The 22,489-nt window shown below is 40.1% G+C and overlaps 1 protein-coding gene across 1 annotated transcript in view; it reads right to left on the reverse strand.

Annotated features, from left to right (window-relative positions):
• LOC132400627 (syndecan-1-like) overlaps window positions 1-14,342 on the reverse strand; it is a 48,544-nt gene extending 34,202 nt beyond the window's left edge. The window contains exon 1 of the mRNA XM_059981786.1: window positions 14,127-14,342. Coding sequence (XP_059837769.1) covers window positions 14,127-14,189 — 63 coding nt within the window. The 5' untranslated portion in view covers window positions 14,190-14,342. The remainder of the gene's footprint in view (window positions 1-14,126) is intronic.
• Between the last annotated feature and the right edge of the window lie 8,147 nt (window positions 14,343-22,489).

Raw genomic sequence — 22,489 nt, forward strand, 5'->3', positions numbered from 1 at the left:
ATTTGCTTACAGGCATTTACATGAAAAAAATGAAATACAATAGATTTTTTTAATGAGAAACTAAACATAAACAGAGACTGACCAACGAACAACATATAAAAGAAGAAAAACTGTGCAAATAAAAATACAATCTGAGAATATGAGTTTTAAAGAATCTTCGAAAGTGAGTCTGTAGATTGTAAAATCTGATCGGAGTAGCGGCGAATGAGCCTAATGGTCACTGTCTCCTCTAAGCAATGTACAGCCACACAGTTACTAAAATGCTCCCCCACACATAGCTTTTGTTGCTGCAAAGCTGAAATTCTTTTATATAATTTTGAAATTATGGTAATATAATTTTGAAATTTATGTTAATATACTTGTGAAATACCCTATAATTAATTATGTGTTAATGAGTATAATCCATAAATTTTCTAAATAATAAATATAACCATAATCTTTACTTTGAAACATTTTAGAACTTCAATGTTTTTACATTGCAGTGTTTCAAATTACAACACTGTTACAAATTGTAACAATAAACACTGAATGGAAGCTGTGTTATTAGTTCTGTTACGTCCGTAGCCCCCTCCTTTGTGAGAATCGCAAGATCACTGTTGGGTGGGATGAAGGGGCCCAGGAAATGAGAGAAGAGACGTGCAGAATGTCTAGTTTTCCCGGCGATGTAAAGCTACGGGAGCCATTGTCTCTTGGAGACAAATTTGTGGCTTGAGATACTATGCTACGTGAACGCCCTCAGGCAAAGTGGGCTGGTTGAGGGAGAGATTGCATCACCCCCAACCTAATTGACATCTACGACCCTGCGAGTCAGGATAAAAGAGGGTCTGTAGGAACAGCCCCTCAGACGCACCAGAAGAAACGTTAAGCGACCACATAACAGCAGGAGGTCATCTGAAGGAGGCCACGTGTGTTCAGTTCCGTTGCTGGAATTGGTGGCTGGAACCACGGAAAATGGCTTTTAGCTAACAATGGGGAAACCCACTCCCCTGACTCAACGGATTGGCATCATAAAAGACCTGGGCAAGTTTAAACTGCCTCGCTCTTAAACCCAAAAACGCTGCAGCTTGAACAAACTAACAGTGACTGTTATCTTTCCATCGGACAATACATTATCCCCTAGACAATGATAGAGCTATTTCTTATTGGTTATTATTATACCCGCGCTTTAGATTTAGTATTGATGACGTATATTATCTGTATGTTTGCATTAATCTTATTTTTGTGCCCTTTATCAATAAATACTTTTAAAAATAGTACCATCAGACTTCAACGGACCTCTCTATCTTTGCTGGTAAGTGATCCAGTTACGGGATTTCATAACAGTTCATTAACACAGCAGTTCATAGTTAATAAATCACTGGCCCGCTGTACCTAATGCCACTTAAGTTGAAAAGTTTATAAAACATGAAAGATTTGCTTTATTGCACTGTATTTCATTATATCCTTCAATTCAAAAGTCAAAAGTATGCGATTTTTCAATTTTCTTTCTAAACATTTATCCTATCCTTATTACAACAAAAAACATTTAAAGTGCCATGCAACTTTACACGACTTTTTAGGTCGTGTAAAAAGTTTCTGCACAGAGTAATGGTTGGTCCGTGCAGTTGTAAAAAAAATTTAGAGAGAATGTTACAAACTGTTCCTGAATCTGTCGATATGGGACCTTCTACCTGATGATAATGGTGAGAAGATGACTTAGCCTGGATGGCAGGGGTTTTTGATGATGGACACTGATTTCTGGTGCTAAATGTGCTCAGAGGTGGGGAGGGCTTTTGTCTGTGATGGACTGGGCTGTATCTTCCACTTTCTGTAGCCTTTTCTATTCCTGAGCATTACTGTTTCCATACCAGGCCATGATGCAACCAGTCAGATACAATTGTGCATTCATTTGTCAAGGTCTGTCAAAAGTTTTTGATGACATGCTGAATCTATGATAACCTCTAAGAAAGTAAAGGGTCTTCTTAGGTATTCTCCCCTGGCCATGCGCAGATTATAGTAACTTTATTTAAAGGAAACAAAATACAAATTATTTCAAAAAGTTTAATTACTGGAATGTGTAAGATTCTTCAACACAAGAGAAACAGCAGATGCTGGAAATCATTCTCAAGGCACACAAAATGCTGGAGGATCTCAGCGGTTCAGGCAGATTCTATGGCAGAAAAGAAACAGTCAACAAACCAGGTTGAGATCCTTTATCAGGACTAGAAAGAAAGAGGGCGGAATGCAGGGTAGGGAAAGGACCCCTCCCCAACCTTCCTACCTTCCCCCTTTTACCTGAATTAACCTATCACCAGCCAGCTTGTCCTCCCCCAACCTACCGAGTTATTCTGTCCACAGGCCTCTTTCGTTCCAATCCTGATGAGGAGTATCAGCCAATAAATTGCCTGTTGGTTCCCATAATGGAACGGTCTGAACCGTGAGTTCCTCCAGCATTTTGTGTCTGTCCTATAAGATCTTTATCTGACATTTATTTGAAGACTCCTGAGGGCTGGAAGCATCTATTGTTTTGATAAATCTGAGAACTGACAAGGAATTATACAAGTGGTGGAACTTAGGGCACCTATACAACTTATTTCATGGGTGAAAAAAATTGAGGCTAGAGACAGAATTGGTAGCATTTGCAGGCCATTACTTGTTACAAAGCGAAACCTAACATCATGAATGGCTGTGATGCTTCACTCCCACATCAGCTCAGTGACTTTGTACACGCTTTGAAAGGGAGAATAAAACTATCCCTGTGTGAATCCCTGCAGCATCTGGTGACCCTGTGCCAACCAGCTGGCGGGAGTGTTCAAGGACATCTTCAATCTCTTATTACTGCTGTCAGAGGTTCCTACCCAATCTTCCCTCTAAGCTGTGCGCGTACACACATCTTTTGTTACGAGCACACAACGCAATTTAAACTGCGCACAGAAGTTTGTCACCCTCTACCTGGTTGGCATGTTAAGTCTATTTCACCATCGTACACAATCACATTTCCTCTTAAAGTGGAAAAGCTTTTTATCCTTACAATAGATTCAGGTTTACATCCACTGAAAAATTTAGTGTGTACCTATTGTTTTCACTATGCAAAAAAAAAAATTGCACAGCACAAGATTTTTGTGCACACTGGTCATTACAAAATAGAGTGAACATTGTTCCCACCTGCTTCAAAAGGGCGAGAATCATGCCAGTGTCAAAGAAGAGCAGGGTGAGCTGCCTCAACAACTATCACCCAGTGGCACTCACATCTAGCATGATGAAGAGCTTTGAGAGGTTGGTTATGGAATTAACCTCGGCCTAAGCAAGGATCTGGACCCGCTGTAATTTGCCTATCACCACCATAGGTCTGCAGCAGATGCAATCTCACTGGATTTCCACTTGGCCTTGGATCACCTGGGCAATTGTCGTGCCTACACCAGGCTGCTGTTCATTGACTACAGCTCAGTTTTCAGCAAAATGATAGTCTCAGTTCTAATCAGCAGGCTTAAAAACTGGGCTTCTGTACCTCCCTTTGCAACTGGATCCCTGACTGTCTCACCAGGAGACCACAGTCTGTGAGGATTGGGAAAAACACATCTCCTCATTGACAACCAACAATAGCACAACTCAAAGATGTGTGCTTAGCCCATTGTTCCACTCGCTAGACCCACAAATGTATGGCTAGGTACAGCACAAATTCCATCTATAAATTTGCCAATGACACAACTATTGTTGCAGAATTTGAAATGGTGATGAGGAGGCATGCATGAGTGAGATTAATCAGCTGGTTGAGTGCTGTTGCAGCAGCAACCTTGCACTCAATGCCAGAAAGACCAAAGAATTGATTGTGGACTTCAGGAAGGGGAGGACAAAGCAACAAACACCAGTCCTCATTCGAGGGATCAGAACAAAAAAGGGTGAGTAGTTTCAGGTTCCTGGGTGTCCACATCCGTGAAGCTCCATCCTGGGCCCAACACACTGATGCAATTACAAAGGTACGACAATGGCTATTTTTCATTAGGAGTTTGAGAAAAATTGGTATGTCACCAAAGACACTTGCAAATTTCTACAGATACGCTGTGGAGAGCACTCCGGGTGCATCACCATCAGGTACAGAGAGGCCACTGCACAGGATTGGAAAAAGCTGCAAAACTCCATCATGGGCACTAGCCTCCCCAGCATCGAGAACTTCTTCAAAAGGTGATGCCACTGAAGAACATGCATGCAACATTTCAGGAACAGTTTCTTCACCTCTGCTATCAGACTTCTGAATGCACAAGGTACCCTTGAAGACTACTTCTGCATTCTTTCCCCCCTCTTTCTGCACTACTTATTTAATTTAATTTGACATACAGCAGTATGCCTGTCTTATTGAATTTGATTTTGATTCTGATAAGGGAATAACTGTCAGCATTTTTCTGAGTGGTTTTGAGGGAAAGGATTGCTCTACCTCCCAAAACCAACCTCTCTAACATGACTGGGTTTACATGCGGACGCGTTTCTGAAGTTCAGAGTCCAACGACCTGGTCCACTTAGCTGCCCTTTGGTGATGTACAGGAGCAAAGAGCAATGTTCTTTGCATGTCAGGATGCTGCTAACTGAAATACTAACCACGATACCTGTGTTGTATGGTAAAGAAGGTCTTAAAATAAAACGCATGTATTATGAGCTAGGACAAAAATTTGGGACACAACTGTCCTTACAAGTGCAAGTATGAAAAATAAGACTATAACATATAGGAGCAGAATTAGGCCATTCGGCCCATCATGTTGCTCTGCCATTTCATCATGGCTGATCCATTTCCCTCTTAACTCCATCCTCCTGCCTTCTCCCCATAACCTTTCATGCCCTGACTAATAAGGAACCTATTAACCTCTGCCCTTAATGCATCCAGTAACCTAGTGTCCTTTGATATCTTTGGAAATGAATTCCACAGATTAACACACTCTGGCTCAAGTAATTCCTCCTCTATTCTACATGGAAGTCTTTCTATTTTGAAGCTGTGCCCTCTGATCCTAGACACCCCTACCAAAGGAATCACATCGACTCAATTGAGTCTTTTCAATATTTGATAGCTTTCAATGAGATCCCACCTGATTTTTCTAAATTACAGTGAGTACAGGCCCAGAGCCATTGAATGCTCCTCATACCTTAACAATTTCATTCCCAGAAACATCCTTGTAAATCTCCTTTGAACCCTCTCCAATGTCTGCACATCTTTTCTTAAATAAGGGGCCCCAAACTGCTCACAATACTCCTAGTGAGGCCTCAGTAGTGCCTTATAAAGCCTCAACATTACATCTTTGCATTTATATTCTAGACCTCTCAAAATGAATGTTAACTTTGCATCTGCCTTCGTCACCACCGATTCAACTTGCAAATTAGCCTTTAGGGAATCCTGCACAATGATTCCCTATGCTCAAAGTACACTGCAGATACTGGGATCAAAGCAACACATGCAACAAGCTGGAGGAACTCAGCAGGTCAGGCAGCATCCGTGGAAACGAGCAGTCAACGTTTCGGGCCGAGATCCTTCATCAGGACCCTCCTGACGAAGGGTCTCGGCCTGAAACTTACGCTACTCATTTCCATGGATGCTGCCCAACCTGCTGACTCCCTATGTTATTACCTTGGATTTTTTTGCACCTTGGCACCTCAGAGTTTTGAATTTTCTCCCCATTAAAAAAATAGACTCTGTTTTTAATCCTTTTACCAAGTGCACGACCATATACTTCACAACACTGTTTTCTATTTGCCCCTTTGCCCATTCTCCTAATCTGTCTAAGTCCATCTGCAGCCTCCCTGCTTCCTCAGCACTACCTGCCCTTCCACCCATCTTCGTATCATCTGCAAACTTGGCCACAAAGCCATCAATTTCATCATCCAAATTGTTGACTTACAAGGTAAATATAAGTGGTCCCAACACTGTGGAACACCACTGGTCACTGGCAGCCGATCCAAAAAGGATCCCTATATTCCCATTCTTTGCTTCCTGCCAATCAACCAATGCTCTATCCATGCTGGTGTCTTTCCTTGTTCAGCAGCCTCATGTGCAGCACCTGGTCAAAGGCCTTCTGAAAATCCAAGTACACAACCTCCACCGATTCTCTTTAGTCTGTTCTGCCTGTTATTCCTTCAAAGAACTCCAACAGATTTGCCAGGCAGGATTTTCGCTTGCTGACTTTGGGCTATTTTGTCATGTACCTCCAACCACTTCCTTCACAATCAACTCCAACGTCTTTCCAACCACTGAGGTCAGACTTACTGGCATATAATTTCCTTTCTCCTGCCTCCCTCCCTTCCTGAAGAGTGATATTTGCAATTAGCCACTCTCTGGAATCATGCCAGAATCCATTGATTTTTGAAAGGTCATTACTAATTCCCCCACAATCTCTTCAGCTACCTCTTTTAGAACCCTGGGGTGTAGTCCATCAGGTCCAGGTGACTTTTCTACCTTCAGTCCTTTCAGTTTCCCAAGCACCATCACCCTAGTAGTAGCAACTGCACTCACTTGAGTTAGGACCCTGAGCCATGGCCAGAGTGAAGTCATCATCAGCTGAAGAATGCAATGTACACACTTCTTGATGAGAGGAGACTACTTCGCAAAGAACTGTGACGCCACATTTCACAGCGCAACAGCCTGCAACGCTTACCAAGAGCTCCACATGAAAAATAACTACAGGAAGCATTATTAAAAAAACAAAATCAAAAAGAAAAATTGTCACAATTAAAGGGACAATGGGTTTCTTTAGGAGTATGCGTTTCCAGCTGCTCCCAATCTGGATTGATTCTGAGAAGTCACTTGGAAAGACTAAATAGAAGAAAACTGAGGACTGCATAAAATATACATCCGCATGTGTAAAATTTATCCTTTATTAAGAATGATGTTGGTGATCTACAATTAATCTACAATATAATAATGTAAGAACATTAGAAGTAAAAAAAGACTTTTCATCTCCTTGAATCGGACTTTAATCAAGCAAATCATGGTTGATCTTGTACTTTTTGCACCATCCTGCATTGACCTAATATCCCAGAATTCCTCAGATTCTTAACAACTGTGCACTGCAAATAACTTAGGGAAAGCCATCCTTTGATCCAGCAAAAATCTATCCAGAAAATAAGCCCTCATAGTGGAAAGCTAGGTTTCTATTTAAATGGGATTGTTCTTGGATTACTCTGCCCTACTCTGTTCATTTATAAGAGTATCTTTTTTCCCACTGACATCCAAGGTAAAATTTTGCTAAACTCATCCTGTGAGATACAGAACTCTAGCACTGAATAACTCTCGCTAACATTGTATAACAGAAACGTGCTGAAACATGGTTCAAATTAGAAAGTGAAGTGCCAAATGAAGCTGTATTTGTCCATTCAGTGACCTTAATACTGGTCTTATAACTATAACATTGCATAAAAATACTTATGGGAACAATTAACTATAAAGAATTGCTCCCAAACTAGTCTATGGTTTCATCATAATTATGTTAATTGTTCTATGTTAATTGTTCATTATTACTAATTAAGAAATATTAGAGACAGGAGATTCAATAATTGCATTTATTGTTCAACTTTCACTACCAAAGCATTTTGCAAATCAATAAGGCTCTTTTAAAATTTAAAATATTCTGACAGTGACCACACTTAACATTTAATCAGAACTTGAGTTAAAACACTTAAACAAAAGATAGACAAAGGAAAAGAAAATTGAGAATAGAATTACAGGGTGGTCACATTTTGGAATTCCTGGCTGTAGGGGTGGCTGAAATGGGATTCATGTCATTTAACTGGTTTTGGATCAGGACCAAAGAGAGAAGCATTTAGACAAGCAGTTGAATTCCAATTCTTGCTGGACTGGAGTCAGTGGTTCCATCAGAACTGCTGGCTTCCAGCCAGGGAAACTTCAATAAGTCTTGGACTTCCAAGTACACACTGCCAAACATGGAACTTCAAGATTACTGAGTGATGTATGGTGCAACTCCCGTCAGCACACTCCACACCTAGATTCTGCATCGAGTCCACTATTCTGCACGTGTGAAGTCACCTCTCTTATCCATGCCATTTCATGCCCTTTGAAATCGGTGGGAGCTCTCGGCCATTAGAGTACAAGAGAAGGTAAATAAAATGTAAGCAAAACTCTACCACCAATTTTGGTCTTTTTTGAAATGCATTAGGGACATTTGAGATTATTGCCTCAGTACTTGATACTCTGAAGGCCCATTGGCCACTTAACTGAAAGAGGCAGAAGGCCGGTGTGTTTACTCATCCACATCTGGGCCAAATGAGTGAAGGTGGGCAGGAACCATCGTTGAAGACTCCAGGTTGTGGGTGTGGATCTGACCAATCCTAGTGACAGTTGGAAATGGAGCCGGGCAGAAAACCTGCTTGCCTGAATTTCTCATTAGCTTGATTTAGAAGCCTTTGGGTAAGGTTGTTTAGTTTGGAAGATGGTGATCAGAATTTTTTTTGAAATGTTAACAAATATGTAGCAATTAGAGACAAGTCTGTCAAAATGTTGAAGACAAGCATCTAAGACACTAAGTTATATTGTCAGAATTATCTTCCTTTTAAGCCAGGCTCCATACCAGGAGCACAACTAGCTAAAGATATCCTACAGAGTCCTTTCATACTTCAATACACAGTAATTTTACTATTAGTCACAGTGAATTATGATTTTAAAAAAACATGGAGCACAAGTATGAAAGCCAGACAGAAAAACAGAAGCATTCTATGCTGTATTTACCATCATTTACCATACCTCTTCACCTTTCAGTACATAACCTAATTTTAAAACAAGTATTAAAATATAATTATACCAGCGGGGGTATCTGTACAAACATAACATATTCAATACAGCATGTGAGTGAGCACTGCAGTTTCTTAGGCAAGCATAGATTAGCTAATATTGGTCTCACTTTGATGCAATTTTTTCAGTCAACTTATCAGGACTTGTATGTTGCTAGTAGCAATGAAATAAATACTCATTTTCGTGGAAGCTTTTTAATGCTACATTAGCCACCACACCCTTATAGAAGATTGAAAGGGTAGAACATGCCTCTGGCAATGAACAAAAAACAGTAAAACATCAGCACATATTAACATACAGAGTTACCTTGAAATGCTTCACTTACATGGTTTCATCTGTATCTCTTCTAGTGGGAGAGTGTGCAGAAAGACTTTTTCAAAAAAGCTTGTGAGTACCATGAGCTACAATAGCTTACTGTAATGTATCCATACTAGTTCAGAAAGTGAGCAACAAGATACAAAAGACAAATAAAATGAACCATAGAACCATAGAACACTACAGCACAGTACAGGCCCTTCAGCCCTCCATGTTGTGCTGACCCATAAAACCCTTTAAAAAAAGTACTAAACCCACACTACCCCATAACCCTCCATTTTTCTTTCATCCATGTGCCTGTCCATGAGGCTCTTAAATACCCCTAATGTTTTAGCCTCCACCACCATCCTTGGCAAGTCATTCCAGGCACTCACAACCCTCTGTGTAAAAAACTTACCCTTGATGTCCCCCCCTAAACTTCCCTCCCTTAATTTTGTAAATATACCCTCTGGTGTTTGCTATTGGTGCCCTGGGAAACAGGTACTGACTATCCACCCTATCTATGCCTCTCATAATCTTGTAGACCTCTATCAAGTCCACTCTCATTTTCCTACGCTCCAAAGAGAAAAGTCCCAGCTCTGCTAACCTTTCTTCATATGACTGGTTCTCCAAACCAGGCAACATCCTGGTAAATCTCCTCTGCACCCTCTGAGTAGGCAAAAAGAAATCTAAAAAGAAAATACAGTATAGGCATGTGAAATTAGTCATCCTGCTAGGTAGAGTAGAATGGTGACAGAGAGTAAATGTTGATGCATCGTACTGATGCAGACAGAGTACATATAAGAAATGACAGGTAAGTAGAGCAACTACTCTGTTGGCATCAGGACTGTGCAGAGGAAGTGAAGACCCTGCATCAAACAGGCCATGCTCTCTTCTCGCTCCGATCATCGGATGAATGGTCCAGGAAATTTAGATCCCATGATACTAGGTTCAGGAACAATTATTACATTAAATTCATCAGGCTCCTAAACCAGCATGGATAACTTCACTCACCTCCACTCTGGATTGAGTTCACAACCTTTCAATGATTCTACAACTCAGTATTATTTATTTACTTTTTTATCATTTGTACGATTTGTCTTCTTTTGCATATTGTTTGTTAGACTTTTTATGCTACTGCCATCAAGGTGCGAGATTCTTGGACCCACGCCACAAGGTTTGGAAGCCGTTGTTGCCCTGCAGCCATCGGGCTCCTGAACGGGCTTCACTCCCTCCACAGCTCCACTTTCAGGAACTGTGCAACTCATGCTCCATGTGTTTTTGTTTACTTTTTTTTTACTATTTATGTGGTCTGATCAAGGCGCTTCGGTACTGACCTGACTCTGCAGCTGTGGCCTGCGACCATCAGTACTCAACACAGCACTGAACTGGCTCCATGGCTGTGGCCTGCAGCCATTGGCTTCATTCACCTTAGCCTGTGGACTCAATTTCAGGGACTCTGTGGTTAATGTTCTGTGTGTTATCTGTTTATATTTTTATTGTTTGCTTGATTTGTTCTTTTTTTCCACACATTGGGTGTTTAGCGGTCCTTGTTGTGTATGTATTTTTAAGGAGTTCTATTGTGTTTCTTTGCTTTGTGGCTGACTGCAAGAAGATGTATCTCAAGGTTGTATATAGAATACACACTTTGATAATAAATGTACTTTGAACTTTGAGCTTTGAAGGCTTTGTATTTACTGGATATGTAATAATGATAATGATGCAAATATATGCAAGCACATCTACAGTCTGTAGCTTGTTTGTGTGGGGATGTGGGAATGGCCTGTGGCCTGCTGTAATCTACTTATTCACAGCCTCATTGTGTTTCATGAAAAGAGTAGAAGATCAAGAGAGCCTTATGCAAATGGAAAATTGATAACTTTAGAACTACGTAACTCTGTTCCCATAACAAAGAATGGATGCACCTCCTTTATGGACAATATAGTGAACATTCACTAGGGTATGTCTTCATAGGATTCACTGTAATTTAAATGAATGAAAGGTTATCTCAGGATTTAAGAACTGACTGGATTGCAACTGCTGTTTGCTGTGTCCGTGGAACTGGGGAAAGACTGGGTGAGATATTGACCCTTTATGACTGAGAGGAGAAAACTTTGGAACAACTTATCCAAACAGTTTTGGACTCCTAGTCAGTGAGCATTTTTTATTTACAGCTGAGTGATTGATATTAGGTTTCCTCAGGGGATATGGGAAATGGGTGGGAATATCAAACAATATAGATCTTCTATTATCTTACTTAATTTCAAAGCAGGTTGGAGGGCCATTAATGTCTATTTCCAATGTTTTGTATGTTCTAATTAACCAAGGTAGAGAAGAAAGGGAATTTTGCACAATTATTCATTAAAATTTTTTCAGAATCCTTGATTTTAAAAAACTCTGCTTCATGCAAAATAAACAGTAAGAATGATCACTGGAGTGTAAAGATAGTGACACAGAATATCTCCACTCTTGGTATGCAATCAGACGCATGTCTAACTTCAAAAATATTACGAGCTCTTTAACTAGAGGCTAATAATTAATGGTCATATCTAAATGAATATATATCATCTTCTTTGTAGATGTTCAATAACACAACGATAGAATGTGAAAAATTGTTTTACTTCTAAATTAATTCTGCAGAAAATGCAATACAAATTCAAAAGCTTTTAGCCAAGTCAAATCTACTGCCACACCAATGCTTTGTAGATCTTGTGTTAATTATGTGGTTGAATAATAATCAGGTAATAATAATGAGCTAATTACAACCAAATGTATGAAAAGCTCCCCTAGCAAAATGATACAAGGGTGAAAGTTACATTCTAAGATCAAGCAGTGACTAGAACATCAATTGCATGTTGCCCACTTCCTTGATACCCAATAAATAACAAATTTAATACTATTCCATCATTAGATCAAAGTCAGGAAGATTTTCATTTGATCAAAATTGGTAAAGATATTTTTCATAAGACTGTACAACTTCTTAACATTTTGAAGTTGATTTGGATTGTTCATAATTAAATCCCTTACATATTGGAGAAACTAAGAAAGTAAAATATTTGTGGAGGGTCAGCCAAGATGGAAAGATATTGTTTGAAACTATTGGATCTTGCAGACATCTAATACCAATACATATATGTTTTCTTAAATAATTATTCTCAAATCATATCCAATAATATCAATTTCAAAGGCCATAGTCCCACTTGTAAAATGACTGAAACATCTGCAGCTCATTATGTTAATCAAAAAGTCCCACTGCTTATGCCGACCAGACTTCTGGATAGTTTCTGAAGTGTTAGGGCATGTCTTATTTAAGTTATATCTTTTCACAAAACAATAATTTTGGCCGCTGTTCATGTGCAAGCAGGGACGAGCTCTTCTCAGACAACCTGCACCTTGTGGCAGATTAAGCAGTATCAATAACATCCCCTGGCATTTGCAGACCAGTGCCTCTCTGGAGGATGATGTTCACTTTGGTCAGTGCAACACGTCCAGATTCAGCCTGCAGCCATTTTCAGACTGTCAGTATTCCTCAATTCATAGTCCTGCCTGTCATGTGGCAAATGTAAAGGCTGATCTCTAAACTAACAAAATTTGCTATGTGACGGTCCTTTAATGTACTTCAGTGCTGACGTCGATGCTTTACTTCGCACCTTTCATGCCCACGGTCCTCTCACTTGATGGATCTGGTTAGATTAGATCACAGAGCGTTTACCGGATATCCTGGCTACTATCGCAGTGGATTTAGCATCAGACCCTGGTCAAGCCACTTGAATGGATCTTCAGGACGTGGGTGAACTAGAAATTGATCTTTATGAAGTTCCAATCATATTTTTCATACCACTTCAACATAACTCAGTACAAAAAATGGCTATGCACAACAAGATTAAATCAGACCAACGATTCCCTCTGCCGTGAATAATAATTAATCATCGAGGGAACAAGGCTATCATCAAGTTGCTGCACTGGTTATTTTCAAGCAGTAGGTAACTAAGTATTCAAATCACTGAAAACTATCGATATAATCGTGTTATTGATATGTATAGTTTTGTACAACACGTGGATTAGAGGTTGACAAAAATAGGCGGCAATGTATTTTCTAATATATTTATTCCGAAGGCCTTGGGGATGATAAAAGAAAATCACCTCGTGTCTTAAAATTAGTAAGAGCGTCAAAGATTACGGGGAGAAGTCTGGAGAATGAAGTTGGAGGGAAAATAAATCAGCCATGATCGAATAAGCAGGCTCGATGGACTGAATAGCCAAATTCTGATCTGTCTTATGGTTTTAATTTTCTTAAAAAGACCTTTCATAGGAATTGATGGCACGGTGTTCCACATTCGGAATAAGACCTGGCTCGCGCTTAAACCTACAGGTAAATGTACCTCAAGCACATTACATTCAATGGCCTCTGGCATTATGGTTAGATTTAGGTCAACGATGCCTCCAGAGCTCAGAGTACGTGACAATAATATATCAAAGGGTAAAACAAGTTGTTTCCCTCTTCAGCTAAACACTGAACAAAAGTGACAAGAAAATTACCAGATCATGAACAGGCTATACCACTAATTTAACTCGAGTTTGTGTGAGTGAGTGAGTGTGTGTGTGTGTGTGTGTGTGTGTGTGTGTGTGTGTGTGTGTGTGTGTGTGTGTGTGTGTGTGTGTGTGTGTGACTGTGTGTGTGTGTGTGTGTGTGTGTGTGTGTGTGTGTGTGTGTATGTGTGTGTGTGTGTGTGTGTGTGTGTGTGTGTGTGTGTATGTGTGTATGTGTGTGACTGTGTGTGAGTGTGTGAATCTTCGCGGGTACTTTCAAGACATACATTGCATTAGACCGGTGAATGTTGCCTAAGGAGTACACAGACGAGATCCGGGATCCGTATGAGTAACCATTTCTGAGGTACAATCCAACCCAGAATTAAATCCGATCCTGTTTCCAATGTTTTAAAAAGAACACTTAAGCGCCAGTTCCCTGGTTTGGGCTCGATCGGGCGCGCTCTGACTGAAACAGAGACCATGCTTTCCTATCTCGACAGTCTGTAATCACACGTAGTGGAATCAGTACAACACTTACCAGCACGACAGTGGCAAACACCAGGGTCAGGAGAAATTTATGACTGAAACGTGACATCTTCATTATTAGCTTTAAAGTAAATCCGGCAAAGAAATCCCCTTTTATCAAGATAAGAGCTGCCTTTACTGAGTTAAAATCTTAGAGCTCCGAACTAATATAGTCTCCGGTTCCCGGCGTCACTGCCGCACACCCTACTACCCGCCCACACTGTACACTTAGAGACAAGAACCGCTTGCGGCAAATCTGCTAAACTGCTTTAGTCACCTGGGTCGGAAGTGAAAACCTGCTCATTCAGATTATGTAAATTATAATTATCAATCTGTATGTGAAAAAAAGATGAACCAGGCGAAATACAATTGTCTGGGCTTAGATGCTTGCGAGCAATGACGTTTTCTAGAGTTTCTAGTCTTTCCTTTAGATGTATTTAACATTGTTGTGGCCACTTTTAAAGAAAGGAAACGCGAACTTGTTTTGACATTTGACGTAGCAGTATAATTCCCTCCAACAAGGAAAAACTAAAAACTTTGGAAATAGTTATACGGTTGGACAGCATGTAACTACCCAAAAGCAGGTTAAGTTGTGTGATATATCTGCGGCACGAAGTATGAAAGGTCTGCTGTGTCATTTTACATTACTGTGGATAGACGAAAGATATCATTATACTGTCCATCCATTGCATTGCCCATGCTACAAGTAGGGGAACAAAAGGGGCAGTATTGACCCAGAAGAGCGATGTTGTGGGTGAAATGCAAGCTTCTCATGGGTGGAGCTAGCAGTGGGATAGCCACAACGGGCTAGATAGCTTACTTTGTGGTGACTCTTTGCTATAAAAAAGTCATAGAGATATCATAATGTTCCTACAAATCAATGTAGAAGAGGAAAGAGTTCACAGTTGGTGTGGTGGCTGTATTTTTTCAAGCCACATTAATAGCAAGAAAGGAATTTTAATTAACCCTTTAATTCTTATTTTTGAGCACAAATATTAAGGGCACAGATACTGAGCACAAAACTGGGCTGAGAAGTCGCAGATGGAGTTCAACCCAGATAAGTGCGAGATGGTTCATTTTGGTAGGTCAAATATGATGGCAGAATATAGTTTTAATGGTAGGACTCTTGGCAGTGTGGAGGATCAGAGGGATCTTGGGGTCCGAGTCCATAGGATACTCAAAGCTGCTGCGCAGGTTGAATCTGTGGTTAAGAAGGCATACAGTGCATTGGCTTTCATCAGTCATGGGATTGAGTTTAGGAGCTGAGAGGTAATGTTACAGCTATATAGGACCCTGGTCAGACCCCATTTGGAGTACTGCGCTCAGTTCTTGTCACCTCACTACAGAAGGATGTGGAAACCATAGAAAGGGTGCAGAGGAGATTTACAAGGATGTTGCCTGGATTGGGGAGCATGCCTTATGAGAATAGGTTGAGTGAACTTGGTCTTTTCTCCTTGGAGCGACGGAGGATGAGAGGTGACCTGATAGAGGTGTATAAGATGATGAGAAGCATTGATCATGTGGATAGTCAGAGGTTTTTTCCCAGGGCTGAAATGGTTAGCATGAGAGGGCATATTTTTAAGCTGCTTGGAAATACAGTATGTACAGAGGTGATGTCAGGGGTAAGTTTTTTACACAGAGAATGGTGAGTGCATGGAATGGGCTGCCAGTGATGGTGGTGGAGGCAGATACGATAGAGTCTTTTAAGAAACCCCTGGATAGGTACATGGAGCTTAGAAAAATTGAGGGCTATGGGTAACCCTAGGTAATTTCTAAGGTAAGGGCATGTTCAGCACAGGTTTGTGGGCCGAATCGCCTGTATTGTGCTCTAGGGTTTCTTTGTTTCTATGGCTGAAACAAACCTTAATGATCCAGTAATAATGTTATTCATTGTCTTTTTTTAGAAAACAAATACAAAATAGACAATAAATTATCAAAATGTTTTAATTTTAAATTCTACCATCTTCTATCTTTTTCAATATTGCTTTCTCAATGGAGACATAGATCATGTACACTCAAACAGGCTTTCCCCGCATTTTTTACCAGTCACTTCAGATCAAGGTCAATTTGTAGAGACCAATTAGCATACCACCCCACCCATCTTTCAGATATCAGAGGATTCTGGAGCACCCAGAGGAAACCAATGTGGGTACAGAGAGAAGGTGAAAAGTTCACATGGGCAACAGCAGATGCCAGGCTGGCACCTGGGCTACTGGAGCTGTGAGACTGCATTGCCTTACCACTCACTGCTCTCACCTTTCCAATTTTGTTGTACTTGTTAATTATGCTGTACTGGCTATTTTCGCATTATAAAACTAATTAAAATATCGTTCACTTATCTGCTTCCTGCTCACACCAACCATTCATCTTGGAGGTGAATCTAACTGCACTGGCGTGAAGGTACTGAACATGAAATTCTAAGCACGGTCAGGCAGTGCTGAACAGACACAATCCTGTGGTACAGTTGGGAAAGGGGTGTGGGTACTGGAAGTTACTAGCGTCATTCTTGATCATACCTTTAGGAGCTTGTGGAGACCTGTGGATGAATCACTCTATGCGTGTTTGCTTTGGATTCATCCTCCCCACCTCTAACCTAGTAAAATTTATCTAGAAAGGAAATATAGTGTGATTGGCTTTTCAGCTCCTGGAGAACGTAGTTTGTATAGTGAAAGAAACAGAGAACACATGTTTGGAATGTAAATCCATAGAACTATAAAGACAACTTGGGGTTGGGATGCGAAGGTAGAGAGTGTTATTAGAATGAAAACTTCACTGAAAAGAAATGGAAAAATTTCATCAGAAAAGAGGTGAAAGTGGTAAAAAATTTGCAAAACCGATGTTCATTCGGAGTCAGTTGCTCTTTTAATAACTTCTAATAAATCACATTCAAAGACATGGAGGTTTATTGATTGACTAGTCACATGGGTGTAATTGGGAGTTGCAGTCTCATTGGGCTGAAAAGGTTGTTACAGTTCTGTAACCCTAAATAAACCTCTAAATAAATAAAATTGATACAGTCATTAAAGTGGTGAAAGGTGTAAAGGAACTCTACTCAGTTCCCTCTACATGAACACAGCGGTAGAGCAGTTAGTATTGTTGCCATAAGTATCCAGAAACCGGGATGGTACCTGGCCCCAGGTAATATGTCTGTGGAGTTTGCATGTATTCCCCATGACTCCATGGGCTTTTGCTTATGCTTCAGTTTCTTTCTATATCCCAAAGTTATGCAACTAGTTTAAATGATTACTGTAAATTAACACTGTAGGTAAATGGCAAGGTAAGTCTTACTTCAGTAGTTGGTAAGTTGATGGAGAAGATCCTGAGAGGCAGGATTTATGAACTTTTGGAGAGGCATAATGTGATTAGGAATAGTCAGCATGGCTTTGTAAAGGACAGGTCATGCCTTATGAGCCTGATTGAATTGTTTGAGGATGTGACTAAACACATTGATCAAAGTAGAGCAGTAGATGTAGTGTTTATGGCTTTCAGCAAGGTATTTGATAAGGTACCCCATACAAAGCTTATTGAGAAAGTAAGGAAGCATGGGATCCAAGGGGACCTTGCTTTGTGGCTCCAGAATTGGCTTGCCCACAGAAGGCAAAGAGTGGTTGTAGATGGGTCGTATTCTGCATGGAGGTTGGTGACCAGTGGTGTGCCTCAGGAATCTGTTCTGGAACCCCTTCTCTTTATGAGTTTTATAAATGACCTGGATAAGGAAGTAGAGGGATGGGTTAGTAAATTTGCTGATGACACAAAGGTTGGGGATGTTGTGGACAGTGTGGAGGGCAATCAGAGTTTACAGTGGGACATCAATAGGATGCAAAACTGACCCTGGTCAGACCTGACTTGGAGTACTGTGCTCAGTTCTGATCACCTACAGGAAGGATGTGGAAACTATAAAAAGGGTGCAGGGGAGATTTACAAGGATGTTGCCTGGATAGTGGAGCATGCCTTACGAGAATAGGTTGAGTAAATTTGGCCTTTTCTCCTTGGAGTAACAGAGGATGAGAGGTGAGCTGATAGAGGTAAATAAGTTGATGAGAGGCATCAATTGTGTGGATAGTTAGAGGCTTTTTCCCATGGCTGAAATGGCTAACACAAGAGGACACCGTTTTAAGGTGCTTGGGAGTAGGTACAGAGGAGATGACATGGGTAAGTTTTTTAGGCAGAGAGTGGTGAGTGTGTGCAATGGGCTGCTGGCGACAGTGGTGGAGGTGGATATAACAGGGTCTTTTAAGAGACTCCTGGAGAGGTACACGGAGCTTAGAAAAATGGAGGGCTATGTGTAACCCTAGGTAATTTCTAAAATAAGTACATGTTCGGCACAGCATTGTGGGCCAAAGGACTTGTGTTGTGCTGTAAGATTTCTATGTTTCTATGTAATCAAAAAGAAGATTTATGGGTATTTGTGAGAGAATAATTTATGGGGGTGCAGAGAAGTACGGGAAGAGGGAATGGAACTGATGGTATTGTCTGTTGAGAGATGGTGTGGGCAAGGTAGATCACCAACGCCTTTGAGTGGAAAATTGTAGTGGATTCTGACCAGTACATCATGAGTAAAGCCCTCCCAACCATTGAGCATATCTACATGAAACATTGTCGTAGAAAAGCAGTATCCATCACCAAAGATTCTCACTACCAGGTTCAAGAACAGTTACTACCCCTCAACCATCAGGCTCTTGAACAGGCTGTATTTCTGGTGTTCCCACAACCAAAGATCTCACTTTAAGGACTCTTTATCTTGTTACTGCATGCTCTCATTATATATTGCTATTTAAGTATATTTGCAGTTGCACAGTTTGTTGTCTTCTATGCTCTTGCTCTTTCATTGATCCTGTTTACAGTTACTGTTCTATAGATTTACTGAGAATGGCCGCAGGCAAAGGAATCACAGGTTTGTATGTGGTGACATGTATGTACTCTGATAATACATTTTTACTTTGAACTTTACTTTGAATGGCCTAATTAAACTAAGATGTAACAATGGGATGCTGTAGGAGTCCAATTTATGCCTATCATGTTCTGGGACATGTGAAGCATTTCGGTATGGCACAGGTACAAAGGAAAACCTGCTTACAGTAGCATCATAGGCACGTAGGTACAGACAAGACAGAATATAAATTATGCAACATGGTGAAGAGAAAGAAAAACAAGCTTGTGCAAAAACAGAACACTACTAGAGTAAAGTCCATGGTGGTGCAAGAGGTTATCCATTTCTGAGGTAAGGTTAGTGCTGTGCAGGTCAGTTTGAGTTAGATATTCAGGTACATTTAATTTTTGTGAAAGCTCAAAGAGATTGGATACATCTTGATGTTTGTTAAGATTTAAAATATTTGGTTTTGGTGTGGGAAAAGATCCCAGTATAATCGCAGAGTATTTTTAAAGCATTATTGAAACTATAAAACAGCAGATCATTTTACAAATATCATGGGGAATCATAGTTTATATGGGTCAGTTTCTCTAATCAGCTTGAAAGGAGTATTTGAAATAAGCTCTAAAGATATCATTTCTGTTTCCATGATATAACTAAGTTGTGGCAATCTTTTCAGAATTAAGTAGAAAAAAAATCCTACTCCTGTCTCCTTATTTCCAGTAAACTTCCTTCATTTACTAATGCCCACCTCCTCTGCAAAGTCCTTGATTATTATTTTAGCTTCCAAATTCATGCTTGCTTGTCTTATAAGTCTGTGCCTGGATCTTTCCAAGCAGATTTCTGCCCATCACAGAGATGGGTACAATGTCAGCTTGTATGATTTTGACCAGATTGTATTACTATTTATCCAGCAACAGCTAGAGTCACAATTACTTCTTTCTCCATTCTGCACCATTGCCTCTGAAGTCCATGAGCGCTTCTCCTTTATTCCCCTTTTTCTACTCCACAATGGCAATACATAAAAGCACAAACAAGCTTAAACAACCAGCTTTACGTCAGTTGCCTCTCTGTTTCCAAACTAATTATCTGACACCCAGTACTGGGTTAGCAGAAATTCATGGGGAATATGTGCACCATTTATCATGATCTATGTTATTTTGCCACAAACTCCATTCCTCTCCCTGGTAACTGTCTGGAATGTATAAATTGATCGTCACACCTCACTATCTGGTGTGGGGAAGAGGGCCTGACGAGAGTCACCGGTTGAAAAAAACTGATCGTAAGCCACAACAGCACGTTCGTGCAAAGGGGTTTTATTTAATGCCAGAAGGAAAAAGTGCAGAAACTGGCCAGAAGTTGTGAAGAAAAGAAGTATTTACAAACAGACAAATGAAAATAAACATGTACAAATATACAGAGGCTTTCTTCATGATACACTTTGTCTTTAACATTCCAATATAACTATTCGCTCCAACCTCCATACCTCTCAGTAAAATCAAACTGAGTTTAAGTCTGCCTGCATAGGGTGTAGTACGCCTTCTCCCTCTAACCCAGGATGCCACAAACTGTCTCTCAGGTCTTTTGGGGCTGTTCTGTTGTCTACAAACCGATGTAGCGGGCTAAGTGAAAATAAATGAAACTATTTAGAATGCCTGTGTCTAGAATCCTTACTTTTATGAAGGGATAAAAGGGATTGTTTTGCTGTTGGGGTGTATAAATGGTGAACTCCCAAGAACTGCAGAACGGGAGAACAAAGTGAAAGATCTACGAGGAAAGCTAGACCAAGGACAGAATGAGGAGGAGTGACTAACCAGGCAAAGGGGTATGGTTAGCAGGAGAATTAGCACTGCCAACCTGTTCGTCACATAAATTCTGATTTATTAACAATCACCACTAAGACTAGTTCTTTCCACTGTTATTGCAGTGGCCAACTTTGCCTCAATGCAGCTGCCACAGAAATGTTCAGGCATGTCTTGGTAACCTCTAGAATCAAATTTTCCAAAACACTTTTTGCTTTGGAAACATGGTAATCCAAAACATTGCGTTCTGTACTCTGACTTGCATCATGTGTCGTTAGTTGATCAGCCTTGTGCTTATTAACTTAATTATTACTTGTTAATTATTGCTAATTATTAAGGGAATTTTACTATAACTTTTTAACACCTGAGTAAAGATTTGAATTTCAAATTTAAGTCACCTTGATGACCTTGCACATTATTATTTATGTAATCTATTCCATGACTATAACTCTCCAAAATCTTATCACTTTTTCTATTCTGATCTCGTTATCACCCTTCAGTACATTTAAAAATCCTACATAATCAGAATTAAGATCGGGTCCATTATCGTTGACATATGTTGTGAATTTTTCTGTTTTGTAGCAGTATACAGTGCAATACATGAAATGACTATAAGTTACAAAATATTGCAAAAAAATAAGTAGCCTTTGATAGATAGGAGAGTACAAACAATTACATTTTTATTGCACTAGTTAAGGAAGAGTTTACATGAAATTTATGCAAAATGAATTTTTATGGAATGGTGATTTTTTAGAGATACATGCTCATTTATTTATGATGTGAAATTTGTTTTGCATCAGCGGTGCAATGCTAACAGACATAGAATTAATATAAATTACAAAATTCATAAATACAAATGTTCCTGGACCGTTCAAGAATCTAATGGCGGAGGAGAAGAAGCTGTTGAGTGTGGATTTATGTGCCTCCTCCCTTATGATAGTAATGAGAACAGGGCATGTTGAAATTGTGAGGTACCTGAATAATGCATGCTGCCTTCCTGAGGCACGGCTTTTTCAAGACATCCTTAATGGTATGGCCTGCGATGAGTCGACAGTCCACTGCAGCCTCTCTCAGTCCTGTCTATTGGAGCATCAAGTTGGCATATCTCCACCATACACCTGTAGAAATGTACTTTTCTTTATGATATTTAAAATATCCTAAAACTCTAATGAAGTAGAGTCGCCGGAGAGACTTCTTCGTGATTGCTATGTGTTGGGCCTAGGTGTTGACGCCCCAGGACTTAAAGCTGCTCAACCTTCCCTGTGCTGCCCTACCATGTTATTATCATACCTTCTGATTACATTTATAACTGAAATATGTATCTGAAGAATCCTTGTGAGAACACATTATGCAAAAATACAAGATTATCTTCTTCACGACATTCACCCTAGCTCACTACTATTATTCTGTTTACATTTTTGGCTTGGTACTGATCTGAAATGACATCTAGGTTTTAGTCTTATTGTAAGCCAATTTCTTATTCACATTGTGTAACAATGAAAAAAGTAGGAATCAAGATCCAACTGGTCTGTGGGTCAGATATTTCACAGCCTTAAAGGTGGTACTTTTTTATTAACATCAATAATTATTGTTGAGAATTGAGGTTCCCAGAAAGATCAGATTCTCATTGCTTGGTTTGAGAGGGTGGTGAAGAAGACATTCGGCACACTTGCCTTCAGAGCATGGAGTACAAGAGCTGTTTTT

Source organism: Hypanus sabinus, chromosome 10, assembly GCF_030144855.1.
Source record: "Hypanus sabinus isolate sHypSab1 chromosome 10, sHypSab1.hap1, whole genome shotgun sequence".
NCBI lineage: Eukaryota > Metazoa > Chordata > Chondrichthyes > Myliobatiformes > Dasyatidae > Hypanus > Hypanus sabinus.